Raw genomic sequence first — 11,872 nt, forward strand, 5'->3', positions numbered from 1 at the left:
GTTTTTAACAAACTGATGGAAATTGTGTGCAGTTCAATATGGACAAGCTCTCAACTGCGTTTAGGCATTATCAACTGTAAATTGCTAGCTATAAATAATCAATTATCAGCTGATCAGGTATCTGTTCTGCAGAAAAGGATCCGGAGTTTTGGAGGGTGACAAACTGAAGAGGAATAAACAATGTTATGCACATGTGAAAAAGGCCCCTCAAGCCGGCGAAAAGCGAGTGTCCGCTGCAAGACGCATGAAGCAATCCTTCCGCTCTGCACGGCGCTGATAACGCCTCCGCGCACACGCACGGCGTCCCGCTCAGGCACTGCGCTTCAGAAAGCCACCGAGCTGGTGAAGAGAAGCCAGTACACAGCAAAGGACGCCACGGGAGCCTAAGAAGTGAGGAAACAACTTGAGGGAAGGCTCGTGCAGGCACGTAACGCGTTAAAGCTTTCACATACTCTCCAAGTCCATTGGGCTGGGACTAGACGATAACGACAGGTAAAACTGAGGTTAGATGTCAGGGAAAGCTTTCAGTGTTAGGGAGAAGGAGGCAGTGGAGCTGGCACCCGAGGACTGAAAGAAACTCCATCACTGGGCATCTATAGACAGACACCAACTAGGAATGCCAGTCGCAATCAAATCCTGCCATCAGGCACGGAGATAAATTAGGTGACCTCCTAAGCTCTGCCCAGCCCGTATGTCTCCGAATAAACAGATAATTACTGGGCAGAGAGCTCTGACATGTTTCCCAGCCAGCTTTTTTGAATGTGACTTATTCAGACCCCGGGCCCTCCCCTCCGCCGGGCCGGGCGCGGGGCCGGGTCCCTCCCGGATCCCTCCCCGCCCGCCCTGCGCCGTCCCCGGGCCGCTCTCCCGCCGTAGGAAGGGGCGGGCCGCTCCGCGTCGCGCCGCTGAGCTCATCGGTCGGCGCCGGGGCGAAGGCGGGCTGCTGGGGCCGGTTCCTCTGGGCCTAGCGCCGCCGCCTCGGCGCGCCGGGAGCCCCGCGGGTGAGTGCCTGCGGGCGGGGGCCCCGCGGCAGCGGGGAAAGAAGGGGGGTCTCCGCGCCGGGGTTGGGGGGCGGCGGGGGCGGAGGGAGGAGGCCGGTGTGCCCGCGGCCCGGCGCGGCTGACGGGTCGTGTCGCTGTCTCTCCCCAGATGTGGGCTGAGGTGTTGCTTCTGCCCCGCAGGGCCGGGCTGCGGCTGCTCCCGCCGCTGCGGCTGCGGCATCGAGCGCCGGCCGCCATGAAGCTGCAGTCCCCCCAGTTCCAGGCCCTCTTCACGCCGGGGCTCCGCAGCGTGGCCGGTGAGTGCGGGGCGGGGGGGAGCTGGGCCTGGCCACCGGCGGGGCGGCCCCCGCAGAGGCCCCGCTTGCTGTGGCCTGAGGGGGGGCGCAAAATGCCGGCCGGGGGAGCCAGGGCGGCGAGTGCCGGGTTTGCAACTCGCCTCCCGTCGCGGCCCCCGTCCCCTCACCAGGCAAAGGGAGAGGGGCTTCGGTGGGTGCCGAGGGGTGGGTGCCGTGTCCTGGGCGGTGGGTGCTTCCCTTCGGCTCTCGCCGCTTTAAAATGGCTCAAAGGATGTGTCGGGGCTTGGTGTTCATCTGCCGTCATGGCGTGTTTATTGCTCCTGAAGAAATTTGGATTTCGTGGCTTTGCCAGAAGTGGTAAACTAGGCACTTTTCCCTTGTTAGCTACTAACCGCTAAATATGTTCCACAGACCAGAGTCCCCCAGTATCAATTAGCAACCTGGTAATACTTAGGTTATCAGAAATGCCCCAGAAAAATATATCAGAAATGATCGGGTAAATACATGTGGCTGCTCAGCTGTGTACCTAATTTGTGCATTTTGCATGAAGATGTAAGGTACATACGTACTTGCGGCTTACTGCATATTTGAGTATGTATCTTCATAGATACGTAGAGTATCTATACATAGATATGTATCTATCCAACGTAGATGACAGAGTATCATCTGTGAACTTCACCTGTGACAAGGTAGGTTATGGCTGACAGTGTGCTATGGTTTTTATATGAGGGAGCGCTTAATGGTTTTCCTTTCCTTCCCAGAATTGTTTGAGAAGAAGAACTACGAGCTGAGAATAGCCGGAGGTGCTGTGAGGGATTTGCTGAGTGGAATGACACCACAAGATATAGATTTTGCCACTACAGCTACACCAGCAGAGATGAAGGAAATGTTCACATCTGCTGGTGTTCGTCTGATCAATAACAAAGGAGAAAAACATGGAACCATTACTGCCAGGGTTGGTTTATGATTTGACTTGCGTCTTTTCTTATTGTATGTGTGAGTGTGCGGCATATCCAATAGAAAACTGGTAGCATGCTCCTTTCTTAAAGCGTTACAGCAAGAGTTTAAATGAGACCCTACTTTAAAGTATAGAGTGATTTTTTTTTTTTTGATTGCTTGTTTGTAAAATTTAATTAATTGTCATATTTTGATGAATGTTACTTCTGCATAACCCATCTGTGCTGCTGTGTCATCACTGGAAAAGATAATGTAGGCTGCCCGTGTGTTCAGATAATGTGAGGAAGTTGATCCTAGTGTTTCCTGCTCCTGATTTCCCAAGTCTTGCTTCCTCTACCATGCTCGTTCCATCCTCTGCAGGAAGATTTCTGCAGACTATCTAGAAAATGAATAATGCAAGGATTATTTTAAGGTGTTTGCATTTCTTGATTGTCTGCTCTGTATGAAAACATGGTACATGTTTTATACAGTTAGTTTTCAAACTGGGTACATGCAAACCAACGTGAGACTGAAAAAATATATAGCTTTTACATTTATATTCACAATCGTGTTGAAGTAACAATGTCTGTGGGATTTTCAGCTCCATGAAGAGAATTTTGAAATTACTACTCTTAGAATAGATGTTGTCACCGATGGACGACATGCAGAGGTGGAATTCACCACTGACTGGGAAAAGGATGCTGAAAGGAGGGATCTGACTGTCAATTCCATGTTTTTAGGTAAATTCTTTCAAAAGCAAATATTTAGATGAAACACTTTTTTCCAAATTAAGCCAGTAAATTCTCTCAGTCTGTTTCCATTTTGTTTGTTTGTACTGCTATCAGCTGAAAGGTCTGTACAGATATGTGAGATGATCTGACAAACCAGGTCAAATCACACAACTTGTCTTCTGTATTTTCAAATGAGCGTGTTTAATGGTGCCAACCGTGTTTGTAAACTCGTGTTCTTCTATATTTTTCTTCTTTTTCTAGGTTTAGATGGGATGCTGTATGACTTTTTTAATGGATATGAAGACTTGAAAAACAAGAAAATTAGATTTGTAGGAAAAGCAAATGAGAGAATACAAGAAGATTATTTACGAATCCTAAGATATTTCAGGTACTAGGTTTTGCCTTTCTGAGATAAAGAAATGAACGAAGTGTTGTAGAAGATTTCAGAAATGTGCAAAATGAGATCAGTGGTGTAAAAGAGTTGTAATTGTCATATTGTTAAGTTCCTCTAGTATTAGAATATTTAACAGTGTCATTACATCGATTCTCTGAATAGCAGTAATAAATGGAATCGTTGTTCTCAATCTAACATACAGAGGTTTTATTTGGGCAGGTTTTATGGAAGAATCGCAGAAAAACCTGGTGATCATGAACCTAGTACACTGCAAGCAATTAAAGAAAATGCCAAAGGTTTGGCTGGAATATCAGGAGAAAGGATTTGGGTGGAATTGAAAAAAATTCTTATTGGAAACCATGTAAATCATTTGGTTCGACTTATGTATGAGCTGGATATTGCCGAATACATAGGTAAAGTGAAATGAAGATTGATTTCCTACTCCTATATCATGTACAAACACAACTGCCGCATGGCAAAGTGAAATAAAATTTGGGTTTACCCAGAAAGAAATCAGATTATTTTTTTTTCTGTGTTAAGATCCACATTTCTTATTAACAGTCTTTCTTGCGTTTTTTTTGTGTGTATCCCTTTAGGACTACCACTTGATGGAAATTTAGAGGAATTTGACAGAGTCACTAAAAATATTCAAAATCTGTGTCCAAAACCGATGACTGTTCTGACATCACTGTTCAAGGTGAAGGATGATGTCACAAACCTTGATCTGAGGCTGAAAATCTCCAAAGAAGAAAAAAACCTTGGCCTTTTTTTAGTGAAGCACCGGCAAGAGTTAACCAAAGCTGTGGGTACAGAACCACTTAGACCATATCAGGACTTCATAATGGATGTAAGTGGTTTTCGTATTGCTTGATTTTATTTTTCACAGTAAACTTTGAATTTCCGGTTTCACAGAGTAGCAGCGATGAAAGAAAGGGCCTTAAAAAGTCAAGTAAGAGCCATTTCGTCGGCAGGCTTGTTTATTGGTCTTAGGCAAATTTTTGCCAGGGTTTTAAAGACCATGATCCTTTCATCAGAAAGATAGGATGTACTGACAAGAAGTATTAGCCAAATTTGGGTTGCTCCCAGTGTAATATCGTCCCATTAACTGGAAGAATATCTTACCGTATTATTGATATCAGTTCCAGTTAACTAAGGTGAGGTTGGTTTGTTTTTCCTCTTTGTTTTTACTCTGGACAGGGGACCAGAAATTAACAAGCGCTATTCCAAGTGTCCTGGCATGTCTCTGCAACATAAAGCAGAAACTTTGGTATTAAAAAATTCATTTCCTTAGTTTTGCCAGAGGATAAATAGCAGCAGACATTTCTACTTGGTTTCAAAAGCTTATTTTTCTTTCCCATCCAAACTACTGAGGCTTTAAATTCATTTTTAAGAAATTATTTTAAACAAACAAAAAAAACCACCGTATTTTTTAGCAGTTTTGAGCACCTTCTGTTCTGTAGGAATTTTTTACCTGGATTTAAAAGCCTACCTTTCAGTCAGGCTGAAAAATGTCATATTCAGTCATCTGGAACAGAAGTTTCCTGTGAACATGGTTAGGGACTGGCCGTTTGCTGTTCTGTCCTGGCTGATTTCCCCTTCTGCATTAAAACGTGAGGCAGGATCTGGACCTGGAGGGACTCCAGCTTTTTATGTGAAATTCAACTCCTTGAATCGTGTGTTGAAAGCCAGTGCAATTCCTGGAGTATCGCTTTGTGTTCTTGGTGGGGAGCACTCTTAAGTAGGCAACCTGTGACCTTCTTCCACTGCAAAGTTCAAGTAGTTTTCAGGGGAATTTCTGCACTTTTGTTGCAGTGCCGGAGACTGAAGGCAAGAGACGGCAGTCTCTGCAGTGAGGCCTGTCTCCTGCAGGAAAGGTAACAGTTCCTCTCCTGTTGGAGGCTGAAGATAATGGTTACAGCTCTTACCTGGGATTCAAGAAGTCCCCAAGGATCTCACAAAGCCTCCAAGTTAGGACTGAGTTTTAAAACTTGTGAGGCAGAAGAGATCCTCGCTTCTGTAGTTCCAACTCGTTGTCCAGATGTTGCCTAATAAGATGTCATGGGAATAAGGCAATGTTGAGCACAGTTTGAGCTGTTTTCTACTGTTCCATGGTGAATCCTCTCTTTATTTTTTCTTTTTTTTCCCTTTTAGTCTAGGGAAGCTAATACAAATTCCAAGATCTGTGAGCTTCTAAAATACCAAGGTGAAGAACATCTTTTAAGAGAATTGCAGGAATGGACTGTTCCCTCTTTTCCTGTGAGTGGCCACGATTTAAGAAAAATGGGTGTATCTTCTGGTAAAGAAATTGGGACAGCATTACAGCAGTTACGGGAGGAATGGAAGAAGAGCGGATACCACATGGATAAAGAAGAACTGTTAAGTTGCCTGAAGAAGTTGTGAAACTGAATAATAGTAAAGAACTGTTCATGCCCTATTCTGAGTGTAACTGAGATACCAGTAAATATTTTGTCACTGTACTCGCAGCCAATATAGTGTTTGTCATGTTGAAGATCAACGGCACGATTCTCCTGTTACTAATTTGTAATATCAGCAAGGAGAAGTTCAATTTTGTAGTAATGTTAAACACCCTCTACCTCTTTTTTAACCAAGATTTTTCTCATTCTGACTTTGCTACAACTAAAAAAAAAAAGTGTTCCTATCCTCTTAGATAAAGTGATGGGGCTTTTTTTTTGTGGCTAGGAGAGTGACAAGGTGTCTAGAAATAACGAGCTCTGTCTCTTTTTGTAGGTAAAGCTAGACACCAGATTGAAATACTCACTCCAGCAGTTCCCAAACAGTCTTACCATGTGAGACAAGTCTATTTTCTATAAAGATTTATATTTTCCATAATTCCAGAATCAATTTTAGATTAAAAGGCTGACTGAGCTGAGTCAGTATCATGAACTTCTCGTCTCTTCAGTACTTTTTCAGTAACTTGTTTATCACGGGGTAACTAAATCCCTAGAAAACTGGTGAAGGGTCCCACAGTATGTTTTCAGCTTCGCGTGTGAGACCAGCTATTGATGTTAATAGCAGAGGGAGGGAGATGCAGGTTCCCATCTTTTCCCCCCGCTGCGTTCCGTAGTTGACTCCTGCTTTCTTTCCTCTTTCTTTCTCCGTGAGGTTCAAGTAGAATTCAGGTGCAGGTGTGACTAAGCAAAGCGGAACTGAGCCACGTCCTGTAGCTCTGTCACCTTCCAAGTGCTGACACTGCTGAGACAATGCCAGAGACAATCGCCTTCAGCGATTCTCCCCACCTCTTTTCCTGTAAGTCGCAGCAGCGAGAGACAGGGGTACTCTCCTCCTCTCCCGTGTGCGGGCAGTCTGGCTACCTCCCCAGGGCTAGTTTGGGAAGGCGGCTAACATCCCTACTGCTGCCACACCAGGATCTTCCCGGGGTTGTTTCTGTGTTAATTATCCTTATGTTTCTTCTATCTGAACAGACCCACATGAAAAAATGCACTCTGAATTCAATTCAAACGGCAATTCTAAAGAATTTGGCTCTTCAAAAACTAATAAAGAAATAATAATATTTTGGAAAATAAGAGAAGAGGCTTTGACTATGAGTTAAAACTGGTGGGGCAAGGAAACCTGGACAAGGAGAGGGTCGTTTGCATGTAATTTCTGATGACTCCGGGTGGGTAAAATGAAGAGTTCGTCGTCTCTTTGAAGAGCAGCCCTCGAGTAACACGGGGGGAGTTGGGTTTTTGAAGTGGTGCTCTTCCTGGCTGGTCTTAGTGGACGTGTGTTACCACCCCTGGCAGTTTTGGTGTGCTCTTAAAAGCCCCAAAAAATAGCTCGTAACTGAGAGCCTCTCTTGTGTATATAAATTTTATTACAGGTTTAAGTTTTCCTACAAAACCACTAGTAAAACTGTTTAATTTCATTTTCCTTGTATACCATTTTGCAACACCAGATGGCAGTAACACCAGAGCAGTGCCACAAAATCAGCATTTTATGCTTTCACACAGTTAACTTTCCAGCTGCTTTTTTTTTTTTTCCCTAAGTCAGTTACTTGAAGTAAATGATTTTGAAGGTACTTAGGAACTTTGGGAAGACGGCAAGGGAAGAAAAAAAGTGCTGTTTTTTCTCTGTTAATAAGGCAAATCTCATAAGAACATGATGGTGTTTGATTTAATTATGTAATTAAACGGAAACCTCCTGCAATTTATTGAGCTATTGAAATCGTGAGAGGGAGACAAGTAATAAAACGTAATGCTGTAGTAAAGTCTTGTAAAGAACATTTCACAAAACCGCATCCTTTAAGGCAACTTCTGTGGAGGTGGAAAATATCAGCAACTACACTTTACGTTACCCAAAATCGGTGTCAGCGTCACACTCTGCTCGGAGGGAGGATTTTTAAGGACATGCGCTTGAAACCTTTACAATCTCCAGCGCTTGTGGGAAACAGCACAGAGAGCTCGTTCTCAAAGCGCCTTAATTAACCAGCCCTGCTTTGAGTTCTGCCTAGTTACTACATTTGCTCAAGTAGCTCATTTAAAAATTGTGTTACGCTTGAGGTTTCCAGTTGCTCTGTCGCCATCTCTGCTTCACCATGTTGCAAAGAAATTAAACCCTATTAAAAATGAACCTGCGTTAAATCAAAATAATAGCCTATTTTAGGCAGGCAGTACCAGCTTGAGTTCTGGGAAAAGGATGTGTTTGAAAAAAATACTTTTTATGGGGTACGAACTATTTAAATAGATATCAAATCGGGAGCCCAGAGATGAAGCGGTTTGATACACGTGGGGTCAAGTAAAATGTCCTTTTCCAGTGGATGACTTGACTAGTTAAACGATATTCGCGGTGTGTTTTCATTAAAGTCAGACATCAGAAAAACCTGGGTGGCTTTGCTGGTTGGTAGCTGTCCCCAGCCCCACAGCCCTTTCCCAAACCGAGGTGAAGTCCATCACTCCTCGGGTTTGTTGGGAAAAGAGTAACAACACTTCCCATTCACCCGCTCATCCTTGGGGGTGACGTAGCTCAAAGGTTTGCAAAGAATAATGAAATAAACTCTTTTTCCTGTGTCTGAAGCTGATTCTCATTCCAATCGGAGCAGCAGGAGGGGGACGCAGCCCCCCTGCAGAGCAAAGCATCCCCAGCACCCAGAGCCCTTTGGGATGCCGGGGGGGTCCCAGCGCTGCCCGGGAAGGGCAAAACAGTAAATGGTACCAAGGGCTTTCCCTCCCAGGTGGCTGCTGGAGGGAAATTAATGCAGGTTTTTACCATTCCCTCAAGATACAATGATCTCTAAAAATGATTTAAGAGGCCGGCGGGGCTTGGCTGCGTCCTAAGGGGACGGGGCACGGCCGGGTCTCCCCACAGGGCCCAGAAGCCTCGGGCCTGGGGCACAGGGGAGAGGAGAACACCCACAGGTGCCCCAAGCCTGCGGGAGGGAGGCGCAGGAGCGCCCAGCATCACCCACATGTGCCCTCTGTGCTGCCTTGCTGGCCTTCCGTGGGACAGCGTGGGCGTATTTTTTTCATATTCTCTCTCTCTATATAGAGAGAGAGTGTATATTTTTTCATACTCTCTCTATATAAGTGTGTATATATATATATATAAAAAAGTGTATATACTATATATACACACATTCACATATACACTATATATATGTGAACATATAGTATATAAATATACACATGGCATATAAGTATATATACTATGTATAGAGTATATATTTTTTCATACTCTCTATATAGTATATATACTTATATATTATGTGTATATTTATATACTATATATATGTGCACTCTATATATAGTGTGTGTATATACACACATACACTCTATATACACTATATATATAGTATGTAAGTGTATATATATAGTAAATATACACACATATATATATATACACACTATATATATATAGAGAGAGAGTGTGTGTATATACACACCCACTATATAATATATATGTGCGTGTGTGTATATACACACACTATGGTGTATATATACACACACTATGGTATATATACACACACTCACACTATAGTATACTATATACACACCATATACACACAGTATACTTATATACTATGTGTATATATACACATAAGTATAGGTAAGTATATATATAAAAGGATATATATAAGCATATAAATATACTATGTGTATATAAGTATATATAGTATATATACTTTTATATACTATGTGTATAAAAGTATATATACTAAGTATATATACTTATATACATATACTATATATACTATCTATGTAGTATTTATACTATAGAATATAAGTATATATACACATATACAGAATATATACTTATACTCTATTCTATAGTATATATACTTACATATACTTATAAGTATATATAGTATATATAGGATGAAAATATATATATTATATAGTGTATATGTATATATAATATGTATATACTTTTCATGGGCTTGGCTACATTGGCCAATGGCTGGCGACAGATGCTCCCCCCCCAACCTCTCGTACACGGCGAGGAGGAGGAGACATAAAGAGATTTATGAGTGTAGAAGAGACTAAGCTACTTTAACAAAATGTTAATAATAAAATAAAAAGGAAAATAATGAAATACTAGATGATACAGTATATACAAAACCGTATTAAGCTCTCAGGATGCCGTCACGGGCAGGCACTGGGCAAGTCCCAGGCTGGACTCAGCAATGGGTGAGAACCGGGTTCCAGAGTTGGAGTCAGGAACCCACAGACTGGGCTCAAAGGCAGATGAACAGACAGGGTCCTCCTCGGACGTCGGCCGTTGAAGGAAGAGAGCTGACCCTTTGATCCCTCAGCTTTGATACTGCGTGTGGGGCAGAGGGCATGGAATACCCTGTTGGTCAGTTTGGGGTCCGCTGTCCTGGCTGCTCCTCCCGAAGGTGGGAGCCCTCTATGCGTTTCCGCTTCCGACTGTGCAACGGGGCAAATAAGGAAATCAGCTGGCCTTGGTTGTTACAGCAGTAAGTACAAGCAAGAGCCTCTCTGCATCCCGTTCCTTGGCGCAGACTGTAAACGTTGGTCTTTTATCACTCTAACGAACCGTTTTCAACGCAACATGCTGTGTATTCCAGAGAGTGAGAAGAGGCCTAGCTGAGAAGTAAAATTACTGAACAGAAAGTTGGTTCTGTTTTACATCAAACCAGGACAATACTCTCTGTGTGTGTATATACACATACAAGCACGCACGCTTTTATATATGTGTATATATACACATAATATATGTATATATAAGTATATAAATATATTATATGTATATAAGTGTATAGTATATATACTTTTATATACTATGTGTATATGTTTTTTTTATATATATAGAAAAGAGTGTGTGTGTGCGCATATATATACACCCCCCATGTATATATAGACGCACACACACTATACTCTCTATATGTTCACACACACACGCGCGCGCGCATGCATATATATGATGACTCTATCTATGGCTCCTAAGCTTTATACAACTAACTAATTCACTAACTAAACATTGATGTGTTTTATAATGCGTACTATATAAACATATAAATATCATATATATTAGATATATAATAGCTAATTGAATAATAAATCACATGGCACTTAAGCACTCTCAGCCCTTGGGATGTTGTTACCCCGCAGGTCCGGGTGAGCAGCAGAGCCGTGATCTCCAGCCCATTCCGGGGAGGCCATCAGTTGTACCTGCTCTTGTTGACGCCATGAATTGTGCGGCACCCAGCCGGGCTGCTCTGGGAGAGATGAATGACCAGCACCTGGAAAAAGGCAGGAAAAAAAAAAACCTCCTGCCACCCGATGGACAGCTGCAAGCCACAAAATTGTCCCACTTTTCTTTGCCGCAGCGTCCCCGCTCCCGTGGAAGGACTGGCTGCTGCCCTGGGGGTGTCCCGTAGCCCCATCCCTGTCACCCGGCACACACATGTTGGGGGCTGGCCGGGCACGGCACCACGGTCCCAAAGTGCAGGGACAGCAGAGCAGGGTCATGTCCAGGGATGTGGCCAGCACATATGGGAATGAGTCTTGACTTCCCAAACATTTATGAGTTGTGCACAGTAAAGTGGCGCTCTCCAGGGGAATTCATCTGGCTGAACGTAAAGGCAGGATTATTATCCTTATTTTACTTCCCTTATGGTACAGACGGAAATGGTTCAAGGGGGCCTCTCGAGGGATTAGGGCGCGAGTAATGTTTTTGATGGCAACACCACCCTTCTGCTCCTCCACACGAGGAGCTGGGGGTGTTTGTGGGTGGGGAAAAATGTGTACAGAGCATCGAACACAAACAGTGTCTGTATGGGGATGGGGCCCACGATACCCACACACAGATGACACAGTTTGTCCTCTAAGTACTCTAAAAGTCATATTTACATTCCCTAGGCGAGAACTCAGATTAAAGAAGGCATAAAACATGCTAAGCTCTTAAAATAGGGAGGAAAAGGTTGTAAATAGGGAGAAAAAAAATGGGCAAAGCCCATGGCCAGCTGCAGAGCTTCCGTGAGAGCAAAAAATTCTGCGCTAGGATAAATCCTGCACCAGCAGCGCCGTCTGCGTG

At 43.5% G+C, this 11,872-nt stretch overlaps 1 protein-coding gene across 2 annotated transcripts; it reads left to right on the plus strand.

Annotated features, from left to right (window-relative positions):
- The first annotated feature begins 900 nt into the window (after positions 1-900).
- On the plus strand, positions 901-8,391 carry TRNT1 (tRNA nucleotidyl transferase 1). 2 transcript variants are annotated; one of them, XM_054216543.1, is made up of 8 exons: positions 901-1,001; positions 1,150-1,297; positions 2,059-2,252; positions 2,835-2,973; positions 3,226-3,352; positions 3,578-3,771; positions 3,955-4,205; positions 5,510-8,391. In XM_054216543.1, the coding sequence occupies exons 2-8, from the start codon at positions 1,150-1,152 to the stop codon at positions 5,756-5,758; spliced, it is 1,302 nt and encodes a 433-aa protein (XP_054072518.1). In that variant the 5' UTR covers positions 901-1,001; the 3' UTR covers positions 5,759-8,391. The 2 variants fall into 2 exon arrangements, with proteins under 2 accessions (XP_054072518.1, XP_054072519.1); XM_054216544.1 differs by having other exon boundaries at positions 917-1,001; positions 1,182-1,297.
- The last annotated feature ends 3,481 nt before the right edge of the window (positions 8,392-11,872 follow it).

Source organism: Rissa tridactyla, chromosome 10, assembly GCF_028500815.1.
Source record: "Rissa tridactyla isolate bRisTri1 chromosome 10, bRisTri1.patW.cur.20221130, whole genome shotgun sequence".
NCBI lineage: Eukaryota > Metazoa > Chordata > Aves > Charadriiformes > Laridae > Rissa > Rissa tridactyla.

Excerpts from the sequence above, each read along its gene's own strand:
- TRNT1 (XM_054216543.1), top strand. The coding sequence starts at position 1,150 with ATGTGGGCTGAGGTGTTGCTTCTGCCCCGCAGGGCCGGGCTGCGGCTG. Across the intron at positions 1,298-2,058 it reads GGGGCTCCGCAGCGTGGCCG|AATTGTTTGAGAAGAAGAAC; the intron begins GTGAGTGCGGGG and ends TTTCCTTCCCAG. Across the intron at positions 2,974-3,225 it reads TGTCAATTCCATGTTTTTAG|GTTTAGATGGGATGCTGTAT; the intron begins GTAAATTCTTTC and ends TTCTTTTTCTAG.